This window comes from Macrosteles quadrilineatus, unplaced genomic scaffold (genome assembly GCF_028750875.1).
Source record: "Macrosteles quadrilineatus isolate MER2022 unplaced genomic scaffold, UCM_ALF_1.0 Scaffold_3__2_contigs__length_128488019, whole genome shotgun sequence".
NCBI lineage: Eukaryota > Metazoa > Arthropoda > Insecta > Hemiptera > Cicadellidae > Macrosteles > Macrosteles quadrilineatus.
The window spans coordinates 80394596-80412188 of NW_026542596.1; the positions used below are offsets into that span (position 1 = coordinate 80394596).

Consider the following 17593-nt stretch of genomic DNA (forward strand, 5'->3'; position numbering starts at 1 on the left):
AAACCCTCGGTCCAGTCCTTGGCATAAAATATTATTTTATCTTGCAGTAATGAAAACTACCGAATAAAAACACTTAATGTTGGTGAACAAACATGGTCACCTCTTGTTTCTGTTGTTTGCTAAATTGATATCTAAAAGGTTCATTCAATGGCTATTACTTTTACTAGTTCGATGGGAATTATTTCAATAAACAAGTATATTGAAATGTTTCAGCTTGTGTCTAACTCTAACATAATGTTTTATTTACTCTTGGCTGCAGTTCTTATTAGCTCTAACTTAATTTAACTTGGCATTTACCATTCATTGCCATGTTATTCAGAAAAGTCCTTTGAGGGGTGAAATATCTGGAAAAATGACAACAGTGCTATCATTAAGTGTACAATGTGAGTTTCACTATAATTAATCATCTGATCGACCATACTGTACAAAACAAGGGTTGTTGGACACTGGATAGAGTGCAAGGCGAGAAGGCAACTAGTCGATGGTAAAGGGGCCCAGCTGACATTGAGAATGGTGAGGAGGCTATAGGCTCGATTAGGTTACGAAGCGTTCATAACTTGCAATTGATTCTTCAACTTCCTAGTTATACGTTTTTACTGTTCTAGTTGTAACTTTAGTTTTCATACATTAATAATCCAACAATCTCGAACCTAGTTTTAAAATGTACTACCACTATTTACATGATTCAACAATAATTTACAAATGGTAATTCAAAGTACCGATAACATTTCATTGGTTTCTGAATTAGGGAAGTTTTAATAATGCATGATTCACTATAATATCTTTGATAAAAACTAAACTTGAGCATTATCTAATACTATACTATATCGACAGATTTTACAAGGATATTCTCATTAAAACATTTTTAACAATTTTTCTCTCAACTTTATTTTTAACAATGATACATTTTCCTATATACATTTAATCTGCATTAAAATAAAATCCGTATTAAGTTTTGTGATTCCATGGCAGTTTTTAAAGCTAATTAGGTTTTGCGTATAAAATAAAAATGTGTTCAAAACACGACAAGGATTATTTACAGAGGCGGATGAGGTAACTAAAAGATACAGTATTGTCCAATCTATAACAGCATTGTCTGTGGGTCCTCTAGTAGACTCTTGAATGCTTGTAGCCACTGTGCACCGACGGCACCGTCCACTACGCGGTGGTCGCAACTAAGCGTCACGGAGAGAATGTCTGCCGTCTTACTGTGGAACATAAATACACAATTGTGATTGGTGGTTTTGACTCAAGCAGTACCTAGTATATATAATTGGGGTGTTTCATAGTCCCATAATGTCCACAACTAAATTAATGAGTATTTCAATGTTGAAGTACCATATACAAACTACAGTGCAACCAAATCATATCGTAATGTCTGAAGACACAATTTTAGAAAAGTTTAATATTTGTTTAGGAAATGGTACTCTGAGTCTGAGCACATTATGAAACTTGGAACTTTTTAAGATTCCTTAATTTAGTTTTAGACAGTGCGAGACTTTTCTTAGGGTTTAGGTTGTTATGTATAAGTATTTTATTGCATAAAACATTCTTCATTACAAAGGCAATGGTGAACAGATGCATGGTCGATCAATAAGTTCAAAATCAAAAACTAAAAATACACTCTAGTAAGAAAAAAAAATGAACATCGATAGAAGATGTTTCTAAGATTTTATAACAAAAACCCACTTACTGTAAATGCAATGTGAAGACTTACCCATTGGGTGATTCTTTATCTGGAATAATGCGTTTCTGGACGGATCCAACAGCGAGTATACAAGCTTGAGGGGGATTGATTACGGCAGAGAAGTTCTTGATTCCAAACATCCCCAAATTTGAAACTGATATTGTGCCACCCTAAAACAAGTATTTTGGAATATTATATTTCTCCTCACACAGACATAAACACAAATTGAATAACTTATCAAATTAATTTGGTAACCACCTGTTGTTATAGTTTAGAACGATGGACATAATAATTACTTACTTAAGTTGATTAAACCAGTAAGAACAATTTGGTCAAATATTGCTCAACAACAATTCAGGTTACTATAGTCATAGTCATTACTGTACACCAAAAATATGTAAAATAAAAACATACTCAAATGACACAAGAACTACGGAAAGTCTATATATGGCCTATATTGTCAATCTATCTTTATGGTAGAAACAAAAATACAACAAATTAAAAAAATTCAGAAATAATTATGTATTAGGTCATTTAAAAGATGTATTATGATTGTATCACCATATTACATGGGAAATATGGAAATGAAGTAACTTACATAAGATTAAAGATATAACAAATGCCAAATTTACAAAACATCTATTTCATTAACGAAGGTGTTTCTACATAGCAACTTGAGATTTTAAATCTTACCTGGAACTCCTGAGGCTGTAGTTTACCTTCCTTGGCTTTGTTGGCTAACCTTTTCACATCATTGCTAATCTCTACGAGTCCTTTCTTGTCTGCTTCGAACACGATCGGCGTGATAAGCCCAGTGTCTGTACTCACTGCCACACTCACGTCAACAGAGTGATATCTGCAAAATCACACTTACATCAAGAAAAATTAATCATTTCTTGAACGTTTATTATTAGTTAATGTTTGTGATGGCTTGTATTGAAAAAAGCTACAATAAATTTAACAAAATGTCAAGGCAAAACATAAATATTTGTTTAGTCAATCGTCAAACTTAAGCTAGCCTATCAGGGATATTATACTTTTAGAGGTCACCAACTCCTATATTTGCCGTGATAGTATAGCCGTTCAAAATTTGAACTTATCTTCAAAATATGTCAAGCAAAGGAACATTCAAATAGCATAAATGATTACTTTTATCATCATTTGAATGTTTTGTGTTTCAACACCATTGACACCATTTTTAAAAGTTTTTTGTAAGGGAATGTCCAATCCCTGGTCTTGTTACTATCCAACGCAACGCCAACCTTTTGTTCGATAGCATCACTAACTGATAGCTAACTCATTGTATCTTGGTCTAGAAACAATCTTGCTTGGAATCAAACCAGCCACCATCAAATTTGAAGGCGAGCACTTAAACGCTGCTACCGAGACAATACATTTTGACATGGATTTATTAAATCACAATTTCAAACAATTGAAGACAAATTTTCATCTTCTAAGCGATGTTAATCCCATGAAGGATTACATTATTAGATGTCAAAACATGTTTATACAAAAAAAAGAGATAGATTTTAGCTAGCTTACCTTAGAAAAATATAGCCCTGAGGCTAATAGATAAATAATAAAAGGTGACAACACATCACACTGACATTTCATCCTAAATTTAGGACTTCTTATAGAAAAGATTAAGGAAAATTTATGAAAAATATATTAGGAACTCTTTAAAGAAGTCTTGTATTGGGATTGAATATTCGTGTTATGTTTTATGAATTTTTACTGTATGACTGTATGCATTTTTTATCTATTAATTCCAGGAAATAGCTTAACTTAGCTGAATCACCAAACTCTACCCGTCTAAAAACTAATAACCACCTTTTCATTTCCCTTTCAAATCAAATAGCCTATGTTTTGTATTGAAGGTTCCTAAATCTAAAATGCATAATGTTTGTCCAGTGGTCGAAAACTCGACACTATAATTTCACCCCACACTGTAAATAAAACATGTATTTGGAATTTCTTCCGTTTGTTTTGAATTTCTGTTTATATTTCGTTGTTATTTCATATTATGTTGGTGATGACAACCCACAAAGCCCATGTTAATTTTTTTTATTTTAAAATTATTTTTTGAGCTTTTTTTAGCCTATTTCAATTTATAAAGGTATTCTGCACATATACAGGCAAATATCTTTCCAAAAATATGCGTAGATTTTCCCTACAATGCACACGAGCTGAGAAAAAAAGATTTTAAAGAAAGCTTGCCTATTTATATATGGATAACATCTTTATATAAAGAATGTACTATGCTGATCTGAAAAGCAATACTAACTCTCTAATGACCGAGTCCATCCAGTGCGAGTTGGCTTCAGGAACTTTTTTTGATGCAAGAGCTGTGGCTTTGATAACAAAGTCATTCACACTCAGCTTCACTCCTTGCTTCTCCAGCAAACTGTTGATCTTCGTTCTAATCTTCAGGACTTCATCAACATTTATGTCCACTGTGAGGTAGTAGTGGGGTATTGTCTGCAGAATCACAAAAAACATGAGAAAGCAGTGTAAATATCATTAAAACTATCCTGGGGATTTATTTTACTGAATAATATTCTGCCTAAACAAGTGACTTTCGTTTGAGTTATCAGTTATAGGTAATTTTATTTGGGATGCATTGCACAACGTCCAATAATATTTTTCAGTGTCACGACGTCCAAAATATAATTTTTGAGCTGTTGCACGACATCCAATATAAAATTTTAGACTGTTGCACGATTTTTCAAGTGCCACGACGTCCAAATGTAACTGCAAAATATATAGTCTCTCTCTCATCTCCTTAAAATAGAAAATCGGTCAAATAAAGTATAACTATTGAAGTTATAAATAACCAACCAGGGGTGGACCCAAGGAAGACATAGGGGGTTTGTACCTCCCTCACTAAAGATTTGGGTGAAAATGTATATTTAATTATTGGTTTTAAACGTTTATACATTTTAAAAGTGCTCTGCAAAGCCTAAACCTGTAGTAATTAGTACCTATATTTTATTTAAAACATTTTTGGGGTGAGAAAGCCTGTACGCCCCCTTACAAATTACAAATTTTCTGGATCCACCCCTGTAATTAACCAGGGAGTTTTTAATTTTCAAAATAAAACAAAAAACAGCAAAACTGCAGCAAAAACTGATGTTTTCAATTCATGTGTTGCAAGGCTAAATAGTTCTTTTTATTTCTAAGTAAAAAATAATTAGCTTGAATCGAGGTATGAGCTCTAAATTTTCATGTTCCCTTCTACATACTAAAATTTACCTGTAATCATGCATAAAAAAATTTTCAAAAAGATCTAAGCTCACCTGTTTGGACTGGAGTAGGCGTTTAGCAATGACAGAACGGATGTTGGAAATGGGCTTGTCTGTGTGAAGGGCCCCAGGAGCAGCCCCTACAGCTGGTGAAGGCCCTGATGCAGGCCCCGCCTTGCTCAGGTCCCCCGCCTTGACTGAGCCAAATAGCCCTGAGCCCCCACTCAGGCTCTAGACACACAGAGCAATACAGAAATGAGCAGACAACTTTAACTACAGCTCTTAGAGTTAATATATAACTTAAAATTCTTAACAAAACATAACTCATTGTAAAAAAATTTACTATACTCAATTTTAATAGTTACAGTGAAATTCATTTAATCTGGAATGTACGAGACTAAATGCATGCCAGATTGAGAAATATTCAAAGTTAGGGGATAATAATAGGAAAAATTGGAATTAAAAGGTTATAATATGAATACATACCTATACTTTTTTTTCTATGTTTAATATTTTATCAGTTATGTTTTATTTTTCCAGCTATGCTGAGAGAGAACAAACCAGTTACTATCATAGTATGAAAAACTATGAGCAACTATTGGTGCAGTGGCAAAACGTTTTATTTCAGCTTCGATTATTAACACAACCTGACATTCCATCCCCAGTCTACTAGAAAAATTTGTAGTCAGATTTTATTATCAAAATTGTTGTAGTTGATGTGAGCCACCTATAGATTGTACTGATCTAAATTACTAAATTCTGTCAATACACAAACTTGTTTACCAAGTCAAACCTAAGGAATGACTTATGATGAGTTATAGCAACTGTTATGACCCATCAACCTGGTCAGCAACAAAAAATAAGGTATAAAATAGTTTTTTTGACACTAGTGCTCTGTAACTGGCTACGTTCTTCTTCTACACAACTACGTTCTTTTTTAATAAAAACGTGGCGACAGCTTGTCCCTGTAGATGGGTCTAATTCAGTAGGTGATGTTTAATTTCAGTAAAGTTAATGTAGACCAACAAATCAACATTGCAAAACATGAGAAACTTACCTCCAAACTGAGTCCTTTTTCAGCAGCCAGCTTCTTGGCTAGAGGGCTGGCGTAGACCCTAGAACCAGACGAGGCAGAAGGGGGAGCAAAGGAAGGGGTGGAGGGGGGAGCAAAGGAAGGGGCAGATGGAGGAGGGGTAGAAGCAGCGGGGGGAGGCGGGGGAGGGGGAGCTGATGTGGTCGTAGGTTTACTGGGGGCAGCAACTGATCCATCGTCCTTGAAATCTTTAAATGCTTCTACGTCACTTTCATTCTCTACAATAATACACACCAGCTGTAAAAGGAAAAATTTACATTCCAAAAGTGCATATTAGTTGTGATAGTAATATAAATATAAATCTAACTAAGATGCAAATAGGATAACTATGAGGTCTTTGCTCTACTTTTAAAATTTTATTGCCTTTAGTGCTACCTATATAAAATGGCGTGAGATTGTTTTAGTAAAATATCCAGCCAAAATAATGTATTTGTCAAATTGACTGTGGAAAAGTTAAAAATTACTTCATTTTTTGTTGTGGTGTTTCCGGACTAATTGATTGACAAATAATTAAAAAGGTTAAAATACCTGATGACGCCTTGTGGTCTAAAGTTTGTCCTATCCAATATCCATATAATTTACATAAGCCAATTAGAGATGGGAAATACCGTTACTTTTCAGTAATAGTCAGGAACATTCCTTAGTTGTTTTTTTTTTTGTAATAGGTGAAATAACACTATTAAACACCTATTATTTCTCCTTCTAGCGTTATTTCACTTGTTCGGGTACTAGGACTCTATAAAAATAATATGATTCTCAGTCAACTATTACCAAGCGCTCGCTATTAATTATTAGGATTAATAGGTCGGCGTTATTTCACCAGCTTGTTCTAACGGTTCAGGAAACGTACAAAAAAATAATAGGGTACTCTCAGTAACCTGTTACCAAGGTAATAGGTGAATCTTCAGTAATAGTGTTATTTATCCTATTACGTTATATAACGCCCACCACTAAATCCAATAGGACAAACTTTGGACCACAAGGTGGCAATTAGGTATTTTAAACTTTTTATTAATTTTATTTGTTAAAATTTACTGTTTAAAGCATTGCTAAAAATGTAAACACTGGCAATTTATAGGTTGAAGTAAGTTTACGTTCATGAATTTTGCAACAAAATCTCAATCCTAAAAGTTGATTGACAGCCGAAGAAATATTTTATTTTACCAAAATACATCAAGTTCTATGCAGAAACAAGTTTTTCCGACATTTTGAAGACCAAAAGGTAAATACTTATAAATATAAAAGGATTAATTTAATAACAAAATACTGTAACTAATGTATTTTATAATGACATTTTGGATGAAATTGTAAAACAAAAACACCACTTTGAATTGAATCATATTCAAGATTATTAAGGCCTACAAATTACATGAATAAATTAGCTGTGTGAACTGTAAATGTCGAAGGTATAAGCTAAATGGTTAAATTGAATTACCCTGCCTATAGGGACATCCTTTGCCCCTGCAGCAACCAATATTTTTGCCAGATATCCTTCCTCTGGTGTTTCAAAACCCATTGTTGCCTTGTCCGTCTCAATCTCTGCTAGCAGATCTCCTTCATTGAGTTTGTCCCCTGCAAAATACAAATACTCTAAATCCTTTAAAAATTCAATTAAGTTCCTTTGCTTCTGGAAGATAACCACCTCCCTACAAGGTGAGTGATTGGCCTTGGGATATAGCATGTGATATATCAAGTAACAACAGTTTATTCCAGTACCTAAGGCAATTAGTAAAATACCCACCGCAGCAAACCTGCAGACTAAGCGAATTTCAATTTACCTGTTGGATTTCTACTAACACAGTCCATTAAAATTGTCAGACTTTTCTGATTTAAGTTAAATTAATTTTAGTGAGTACTTAGGTCTGCTGCTACAGGGAAGGTATTGAGGTGTGTTTTATTGAATGTTTATAGCTTACAGTAGACTCCCTCTTATCCGGACTCCTCGGGACCAAGGTCAGTCCGGATAATAAGGTTTCTGTTTAAACAGACGCACCCAAAAAACATGTTAAAACAGACCCTATAAATTCATACTGTACACATATTTGACTTGAATTTAGGAGAGCATTCTATTTAGACAAGTGATCACTGGTCTCAAATCTTTCCCACGAGAACAGTCGATTCAGTACCGCCCACTTCCTGCCGATCTAGTCCGGTTAAACCGATGTGCTGATAAAAATTGTCCGTTAAAGAGATGTCATTTCCGCTGAGTGTTGTCCGGTTAAAAGGTGTCCGGATAAGGGGGAGTCTACTGTAGTATGAAATAAACAAAATTGCCAAATTGATTAAAATATATCCACAAACAAGCAAACTACAACAGTGTATTTATTCTCTATAAGAATAACATGGGAATTTTAAATTAAAATTTTTTTGAATTATGTCCCTAACCGTTGGGCATATAACAACGCTTCAATATACATGCCCTAAAAATTTCGCGCAGGTCGCTTTCTAACCGGCTGAAGTCACTCTCCACTAGATATCCGGTTACTTGATGACTTTTTCACATGTATAGCCTACAAACTAGCGAGTATGGTATTATTCAGGTTAACAACGTACATCCTGGCCCTATGAATGGTACATAGAGCAAGAAAAAGTAGACTGATGAAAATTGTAATAACCAATAGGTCAGGCCTACAACATATGTAACAAATATAATGTAAAAAATAAAATTTAACTTTAATGAATTGATGCTTGATGTAAAATCATATTGATTACATTGAAACTATTTAAACATTTTATTTTTGATGCATTCAAAAAGAAATATTAAAACTGATAAACTGTGAACAGTCTTGATTATCACTGGCCATAATTAGCAAAATAAGCCAAGAGACTGTCTTACAGTTCAAGGTCGCCATTTCATCTAGGGAGATAATATTCAACCTTCAGGAAAATCATTGACGCTTGTATGTTTTTAAGAGAAAATTGCACTTTTAAGTCTTAAATTAAACATGAAATTTATTTTTTAATAAAGTATGCAAATATGTACTATGAAATTTAGAGAAATAATTCATTGCTATTTGAAGGATAGTTGTATTAAATAAATCCACTGATAGGAAAAATTTGAAATAGAGGTGCATAAAATATAAGTCCAATTTAGTGAACGAATACCACAGGAAAAACAGTGGCGGGAACAATTTTTATAACTAAAATATATATTATCGTTATAAGCACAAACAATTATTAGATTTTGCTAGGCAAATGTTTTCTACTGTGGGGTGTTTACACTTATTTGTAATGAAATACTGTACATTGAATTATCACATTTCAATTCAAATGTTGTATTTCATTGTTTACGATAGGCCTAGTTAAAATATCATTTGCAGTTGACTTCATTCCAAAAATAGATTATTCATAAATTACAAAATAAGTAAATTGGGTACAAAAAGCAAAAGTGATGAGGGAATTACTATCAATTTTTTTTTTATTTTACCATTGCCTTCTGTATTTAACCTTCTGTATAGGCTATGTTATTGTTGGCGGAAATATCTATTTTATTATAATGGACAACAAACTCTCACTAATAGAGTTTAAGACCATAATCTGTCTTGAATTTAACTGTATATGGTTTGACAAATTACTTTTATATTATAAGGTCACACAATAAGCATCTCTTTTCATCAAACAAAGTTTCAGATAGGGGCCTAATAAAATTTCAAGAGGCACGCATCATTATACAAATTGTAATAAAGGTTCAATTGTTATTCAGCATTTTATTTTTTCAGTATCCATAATATGTTATTACGTAGACATATAACTTATTAAAAAACATATTATGTAGACAAAACCAGGATTGTTCGGAAAATTTCCCCATTTGATCACATTCGATTTTACTGTGTCTCAAAAATATGGGACACAATAGAAAATCCCACCATTCGTACCAAGTGTGGGGTATGAACTGTAATAAGATTTATAACTGCAAAAATGTAATTGGTCGCAGTTATTTATCCAGAACTGTTCAGTATATGGACTAAATGCAATGAGTGAAGGTGTAAAGATAGAAGATGAATGGCTAATTTAACCTTACAAAATAAGTAGGCCTACTACACGTTATTGAAGTTGAAATATAGGTTAGTGAACCTACACTTACCCTTCCTAATCCAACCAATTTCAAAACACTTAATACAGCTACAAATCTGCTTAAAGCCCAACCCGCCTTCCCCACAAGAATACAATTCCGTAGAGAACCTGTAATATACTAACGGATCAAATAACTATCAATATACATTGATTTTGATTCGGTTGAGTTGTGATCTGTTTATATTTTATTGATGTTAAATAAATGTAAACATAAAATTGAGTATCGGTTTAAATTTTTACTGGTGTTTGAAACTATTTAACCAAAAAACAAAAAAAATTAACAAATAAACTAAACAGCAATCAAAATTAAAACAAGCAAAAAACTTAACCAAAAAACCTGCAATCTAGGGAATAATTTAGTAATTTCCTTTATAAAATGGAGAAACGAATCTTGACCTGACAACTTAACTTCAAGTCTGTAGAGGTGACAAATGTGATTCGTGAGATTGTCAGATATGTTACAACACTTTTTATTGACTCCTTTGAACCATTTTTAGATGAACAAATTTAGGATAAAATAAACAAACAACTTTAGTAATGTCTTGTTATTGTTTTTATTTAAATATTGAAATTAAATTCGAACGATGCAATATTAATATTGAACAGAATCAAAATCAATATTTTGATGTATAATCTGATAATATATACTGCAGGGTTTTTGGGGAACTGTAACCCCCCACACATATGACTAAATAAGATCTGATATTGGTCTGCAATTTTCAGTGCTTCAGTTGTGTTTTTAGATGCCTCAGATTTTTGTTAACATTTGTACTTTTAATGCCTTTGCATTAACTTAAAATCATTCGATAGGCCCATTTCCTTCTCATCAGTTTTCAAATGTTCATTCCGGCTTATGTTTAGTATACCTAAATCTAAAGGTGACTCGTATTTGTACGAGTACCTGGCAAGAGACAAGAGATTAAGTAGTACGAGAACCTGGCGTATTTGTACCTGGCAAGCAGACCAGAATGTAAAAAAAATTAATCAAAACGTTAAATGACCATAAGATAGATTCAGTTAATATTTTTGATCTCGGAGAAATTTATTGCACTGTTATTTTCAGCTTAAAAATTGTGTTTCTTGTGATATAATATAAATCAATACAGGTTCCCATGGTCACGTTCTCCTATAACAATTAATAAGTAAAAGTAAGTTTTTGTATATGTATTTCAAAACCAGGGAACTAAGATAAAGCAAAATTTAAAAAAATGAGCCAACTAAGTTGGTCCTGATACTACATAAAATATCTAGCTAAATTTAGATCTGTCAAGCTTATTAGATGGCTATCAGTCTCCTACTAAGCTCACCTTCTTTTTTGGCCCATGATACGATGGTACCCATCTCCATGGTTGGGGAAAGCGCAGGAAGCAATACTCTATTGTGGCTAGGGTATTCTTTTGATGAATAAAATCTTCGGGAATCATTATGTTGCTGAGCTAATGCACTTTTAAGTTGACGTGAAGTAGTTGAACTACTGAAAAACAATAATTAATGAAAATATTACAAACATATTTTAGACCAACTAGGCAACTAGCATGCAGCATGATTACATTTAGCGGCCTTTGAATTCTGCCTCCCAAAAGGCAGCGATGTTCGTGAGGATTGAGTTGAATGTGTCGCTGCCACACGTACTCCACCAAGTAGGTATAGTGCGCTGCGGCGGTTATGTTAGGTTGGTTATTATAAATATGTTTGTAAGGCTTTCCTTGTTTCGATACGAATTAAACGATACTAGATGAGTCATCACTCAGGACACTGATCCAGATACAGGCGGTGACAGGTGATGTGTGAGCTTTAGTCAACGACCTGACCAACCTACCTTGGTCTACTTGGAGGGGATTTGGCGGGCAAAAGTATGACTCATCAGGTATCGTTCGATTCATAACAAAACGAGGAAAGTCTGATTAACACCCCCTTCCCCCCCACTCTAATTGTTCTGTATTAAAAACGCATTAGTTGCATTAGACTACAGTGCTTAGTATTTCACCAACTTATTATTGTATTATTTTACTCATTAACAGATTTTCTCCGAGGATAATTCCAACAATCCACCAACCACCCTAGGGGCCTGGGGGCAAGCCTCCAGCGAGCCAAAGGCGAGTAATATATATACAATTTAAGTTTACATGTATCTCAACTAATTTCAGCAATAAAAACATGGGGAATTGGTTTGCAATATCATTTTATTACCTGTCGAAAGTTGTCTAGTCCCTGCAGAGTGAGCGGGATGTTAATGAATAGGGTGAGTTTTGATCATTTTCTGCCAACTTTATTTTCTTATAATATATATAAAATTTAAGTGTACATGTAGGTTACCTCAACTAATTTCAGCAATAAAAACGTGGGAAATTGGTTTGAAATATAGGCCTAATTTAATTACCTGTCGAAAATTGTCTTATCTATTTGGAGTGGGCGGTATGTCAATGATTAGGGTGAGTTTTGATAATTTACCACCACTTTTATTTCCTCACATTTTTTAAATTTAAATGTGGTTAACATGGTGTTTCGCGTACATCCTTATCGTTTATTAGGCCTATGTTTGTGATATGATTTTAATAGTGAGGTCACTTTTCAATTTAACAGACTGTACGGGACTGCACTGTGGAGGAGAAGTGGGGATGTCGAATTTCTCACTAGCCGTTAGCTGGCGTTAGCTGTCTTCTCGTTGGTTAGGTACTTATTGATAGTTTGCTACGCCGTCAGAAGTTCAGGTTAAGTGAAGAGAGTAACATGGTTGATGAGAAGAATAACATCGTTGATTAAACAGCATCATCGACTGTAGAAACATTTAAAGTTATTCTGTAGTCATTAATGTTTTCTATCAAGGGAGTTTTCGTCACATTATGGAGATATAGATTGACTGGTGGACTAATTACATGTAGTTCTTATTTAGGTATGTCTGGGTGGTGGGTCGTGCTTTATGTGAATTTGTGCCTGCATTTGAAGTGTTTTGAAGTTAGGTGAGATTAGGAAGGTAAAGTTTAGGTTAGCCTATAATGAATCGAGTTGTTAGTATATGTCGCCTGCATACTGTTTTTGTAAAATTAAAATTCTGAGAAAAACATTTCAAATTACTAGTCTATTTCAAAAATGTTACTGACCACAGTTCATTCCACTTGAAAATGTCCTAAGTTTACCTTGTTTATTGTAATGTTGTATGTGTTTACGATATTCATTAGCGGTGACAAATAATGGTAAGTTATATTTAGATTCAGGAGGTAAAAAAACATCAGTTATAAACTTACATTGAAATTTAAAAATTCGTTTGGAGGCACCTATACTAAATAATTACCTACCAGTTATAAATTATTGTTTAACTTATGTAGTTTATTTAGGGGTTAGGCCTATTGTATGCATTGAAGTGTAGTTACTGCAGTGGAAAATAGTCACCTTAAAATGTATAATTAACAAACTAGTAATTCAACAAAAAAATATAATAATTTTATCTCATGAAAGTTACTTCGTTTATAACCTTCAATAACGACCTTCATAACCTAGCCCTATGGTTAATCAAACTTAGTTTTATGAAATAGGTAGGCCTATATCTTTGCTTACCAGCTCTGAGAAAAAAATGCAGGTGTAAGATGCACTTGTAAATTCCGAGATAGTTTAACAAAATCTTTTCGAATAAGACTTCTAACAACTACGTTCCTCCACATTGTCACAACAAAATATCCATACAAGTTTCAATCAACTACACTCCCACTCCCCTCGCTAGACTCGACAGCAGAAAGAGGCGGTCAATCATCGTCTGCTCGGGTCAAGAAGATTGTGATACAGGTTGACCAAAGCTGCTACGTAGGTCCTACCACTAAATTTCCCTTTAATGCTCAATCAAAAATAGATACTGCACAGGGATACCTCAGTAGTCAGTATGTCTTGCATGGTCTTGCTTTCAATCCGATTGTTTCGTTAATTAATAGCCTTTCATGGGGAAAATCACAAAAGTTACGATAACTTTTGACCGTAATTTTTACAGATATTTAATGGGTTTTTATGGAAAAATTCCCATTATTTCTAAAAATGGAAAAAAACTCCGGAGACACCAGCAAAACCTAGATACAAAATTTAATAATTTAACAGGTGTGGTCTGTAGTTCTGTATCCACACAATACACATACGGACATACTCCAAGGCCCCACTAGAGCATACTCAGACAGAAATCACTTCGAAAACCACTGTTTTGGGGTTCAGGGAGACCCAAAACGGTAATATCCACCCAAAACTCAAATTCGAAAATTTTTAGGAAAATAATAAGTTCTTTACAATTATGGTATTGAGGGAGAAAGTAAAAATTGTGCTTAAGATTTAAGACCTGGGCGAAAGGTCTACCTACAGAGAAGTAATATAAATAAATAACAAATATAAATATAAAAAATAAATATAATTTAGATTACTTCTCTGTGGTCTACCACAGACTAACCAACACAATGGCATAGTTTTGATCTGTGTTATGCTGTATACCGAAAGATATCATAGATTGAACTTTTCTAATTTCAGTACATAATGGTAAAAAATTAATATAGCTTATTCAATGTCTGAGTATCTAATCTGAGCTTTTTCTTTCGCAGTTTCTATAACTATGTATTTACATCATCTCCAGGTCCAGCTGGCGCTAGTTTGATCATTTTTATCTTTTTTAGATCCTCCTATCCCCACGGATAACACATGTTGTGTTGTGTTGCCGTTTTCGAAGTGACTATTCGCACGTCAAAATGCTCCACTTCCCGTTCCCGTTCCAGCTCCAGTTCCAGTATTACATAATGCAAAGGGAACTTTCAGAACAGAATGTCCAGTTCCAGTTACTGTCACCATCACTGTCACTGTGTCACTGAAGCCATTTATTTTTAATGACTAACACTGTGATCTTGAAGACTTGAAGCATTAGAAGAATTTATTTCAAAAAATGATTACGAGGAAGTTATGGATTGAACGTTCAAGAACAATCGATGAAGCCAGAAAGAAAGTTATTAAAACACATCACAGGCCTAAATGATAATTTGAAATAATAAAGTTATGAATTGACCTACAGATCCATAGCCTACACAGTGGTATATAGGCAGTACAGTAGTAGGCCTACTGTATGAAACCCCATTTGATTAAGCTGGGGACAAACAGCTGTTTTCTGGACTAAAATCCTTGCATGTGAAGTTCGTCAAAATAGTGTAGTGTGGCATAAAAAATAATTATATATCTATTCTAAGACTAGTAAAATTTGGTTTAAGCTCTTTCTAGATTCAAGAAAAGACAATAACAAATACAATTTAATTAATCCAGAATCATGTGTTTCAATTCTTGAAGTTAACGTAAACAAAATAGCCTATCGAAAACCTTAATTAAATTGTCACAGTACTGTATGTCAATTTCTTCCAATGAATAAATGACACAGGCATAACTATTTGGGAGAGCCAAAATATTATCACAAGCTTTCATGTTTTTGTTCATGTTGTAAAAATAGCAAAATCATTATAAATACTGGTTTTTTTATGAATCAAGTATATATTATAATAAACAAACCTAAAAAACCATCAATAGGTCCTCAAGGCAATGAGACTATTTGAGAATGAGTTCATAATGAAAGGTAAAAACAAACTCAAATTGCAGATACAATTTAATAAGCCAACCATAATCCTTTGACAGCAGTTGGCATGGAGTTGTTCTCACTGTCAAACATGATACGAGTCAGAAAGTGGATATCCACATAAAAGTATCTATATATTTTATAGCAATTATAAAATGATTTATTAATCAAGATAAAATGTCAAACGGGATTTTGATTGCATAATTACCCCAGTAATAAATTAAGGAGGTCGTAAAAATTATCTGATTAATCTTTTATGTGCTTTTAACCAACCACTAGTTTGAATCCCCCCAAAATCATAAAATCCCCCCCAAATAAATTTCTGATGTCGCATTTTGCGACAAACCCCCCTGTGGGCACCCCTGGCCAGATCCCATCCATTTTGGCCAATATGAGGTACTGTACTACCGTTACCGTTCCTAATACTAGGTTATCTTTGTGTGTAACCTGTTCCCAAACAGCTATAACAGTTACTAGAATAGGAACGTAATGTGACGTCATTTGGAACAGACGTGCGTGGGTGCGTGGTAGCGGCGCACGTCTGACGTGCGAATAGCCACTGCCTTTCGTTTTTCACTCGACGTTCTGTACCCACGAGCACCTTAGCTTCCACATGCACATAAGGCCTTGGAACAGCTCCTGCGATAACAGCTATTTGTTTAATAGCTTCACTGCATATCTTTATTGGACCTGTTTAGATAGTTGTTTCAACAGTTGCAGTCGCGAACTGTGCATTGTGATTTGAAGGTGTTTATTCTTTACTGTTTCGTTTGTTTATTTTTGACTTGAGCTGCTTGAAAAGGTGTTTTATGTTTATGATTATGAAAATTAAAGTGTTGTGAGTGTGCTGAAGCTGATTATTTGTTATTAGGTACGGTATTGACAATTAAATATTTTTCGTGCATGAATTATTTGTTAAATTTTAAACGTTCACTTAACCTATATTTTTCGGATCCCTCAAGAAATGATTGTTGGTTAGGTTGAGTTGTGTTTGTGTATGAATTTGTTAGATTGGAGTTTTGGTAGTGGTAGGTCGACTAGGCATTGACTATTGGATGTATTAATAGTCAAAGGTCTAGGTTTATTTTGATTGTTAGTTGGGCCTTTCAGTGGAGTTTAGGTTTATAAGTTATTGCCTTTAAAAAAGTTAAATTAATAACTTATCTATTTTTAAGAGTAGTCCTAAGTTTACCTTAGAGGTTAACTTAGACCTACCACTACCAAAACTGCAATCTAACAAATTCACACACAAACACCTAACCTAACCTAAAGCAGGGTTTTCCTCACTGAGCTATAATTCTAACTGGAGGTAGCACTGAATGTCAAAGATGCGTGTCGCCAGCCGCCATGTTTGCGTGAGTCTGGTGTCATAAGAAGCCATATTATTGCTATAACTATTATTATACTTGGCTTAAAATACCTACTTTGTATGGTCGCCATTTCAAAGAAAATTATTAAAGTATTAAAAGTATTCAAGTATGACAAAAATACTCACTGCTATACCAACCTAGTTATAAGAAGCCATGTCATTGCTATGATAAGAAAACTTACTGCAATACCAACCTAACAAAATCAGCGACTCGCTTTTGACAGACTTCTGCCATGGCAGTGCTACCTCCAGTTATAATTTTAGCTCAGTGGTTTTCCTAGGCGCGTAGTCGGCTAGCGGAGAGAGGAACGCGGAGAGCGGAATTGAAATTAACATGGCATTCCGCTCCGCTTCTAGGAAAACAGTAACATTAAATTGCCTAAGACAAGTGGAGTCCGCTCTCCGCGTTCCTCTCTCCGCCAGCCGACTCCGCGCCTAGGAAAACCCAGCTTAATAATCACTCTTTCTTGAGGAATCCGAAAAATATAGGTTAAGTGAACTTAAAACTTCATAACTTGATGCACGTAAAATATTTAATTGTCAATAC

The 17593-nt window shown here is 34.1% G+C and overlaps 1 protein-coding gene across 2 annotated transcripts; it reads right to left on the reverse strand.

The window, feature by feature from the left end:
- Positions 1-862: 862 nt before the first annotated feature.
- Positions 863-13845, reverse strand: LOC128990668 (dihydrolipoyllysine-residue acetyltransferase component of pyruvate dehydrogenase complex, mitochondrial-like). 2 transcript variants are annotated; one of them, XM_054413169.1, is made up of 9 exons: positions 13652-13845; positions 11404-11567; positions 7458-7594; positions 5987-6259; positions 4984-5160; positions 3972-4165; positions 2381-2543; positions 1718-1857; positions 863-1208 (listed from the first exon to the last, which is right to left on the reverse strand). In XM_054413169.1, exons 1-9 carry the CDS (start codon positions 13753-13755, stop codon positions 1082-1084), a joined length of 1479 nt encoding a protein of 492 aa, XP_054269144.1. In that variant the 5' UTR covers positions 13756-13845; the 3' UTR covers positions 863-1081. The 2 variants fall into 2 exon arrangements, with proteins under 2 accessions (XP_054269144.1, XP_054269143.1); XM_054413168.1 differs by having other exon boundaries at positions 11404-11570.
- Positions 13846-17593: the final 3748 nt, after the last annotated feature.

What these genes read in the sequence shown, in the direction of transcription:
- LOC128990668 (XM_054413168.1), bottom strand. Translation starts at nt 13,755, where the DNA reads ATGTGGAGGAACGTAGTTGTTAGAAGTCTTATTCGAAAAGATTTTGTT. An exon ending in AGGATGTCCCTATAGGCAGG is followed by an intron (nt 6,260 to 7,457) that starts GTAATTCAATTT and finishes TTCCTTTTACAG; the next exon opens with CTGGTGTGTATTATTGTAGA. An exon ending in GCCTACTCCAGTCCAAACAG is followed by an intron (nt 4,166 to 4,983) that starts GTGAGCTTAGAT and finishes GTGATTCTGCAG; the next exon opens with ACAATACCCCACTACTACCT.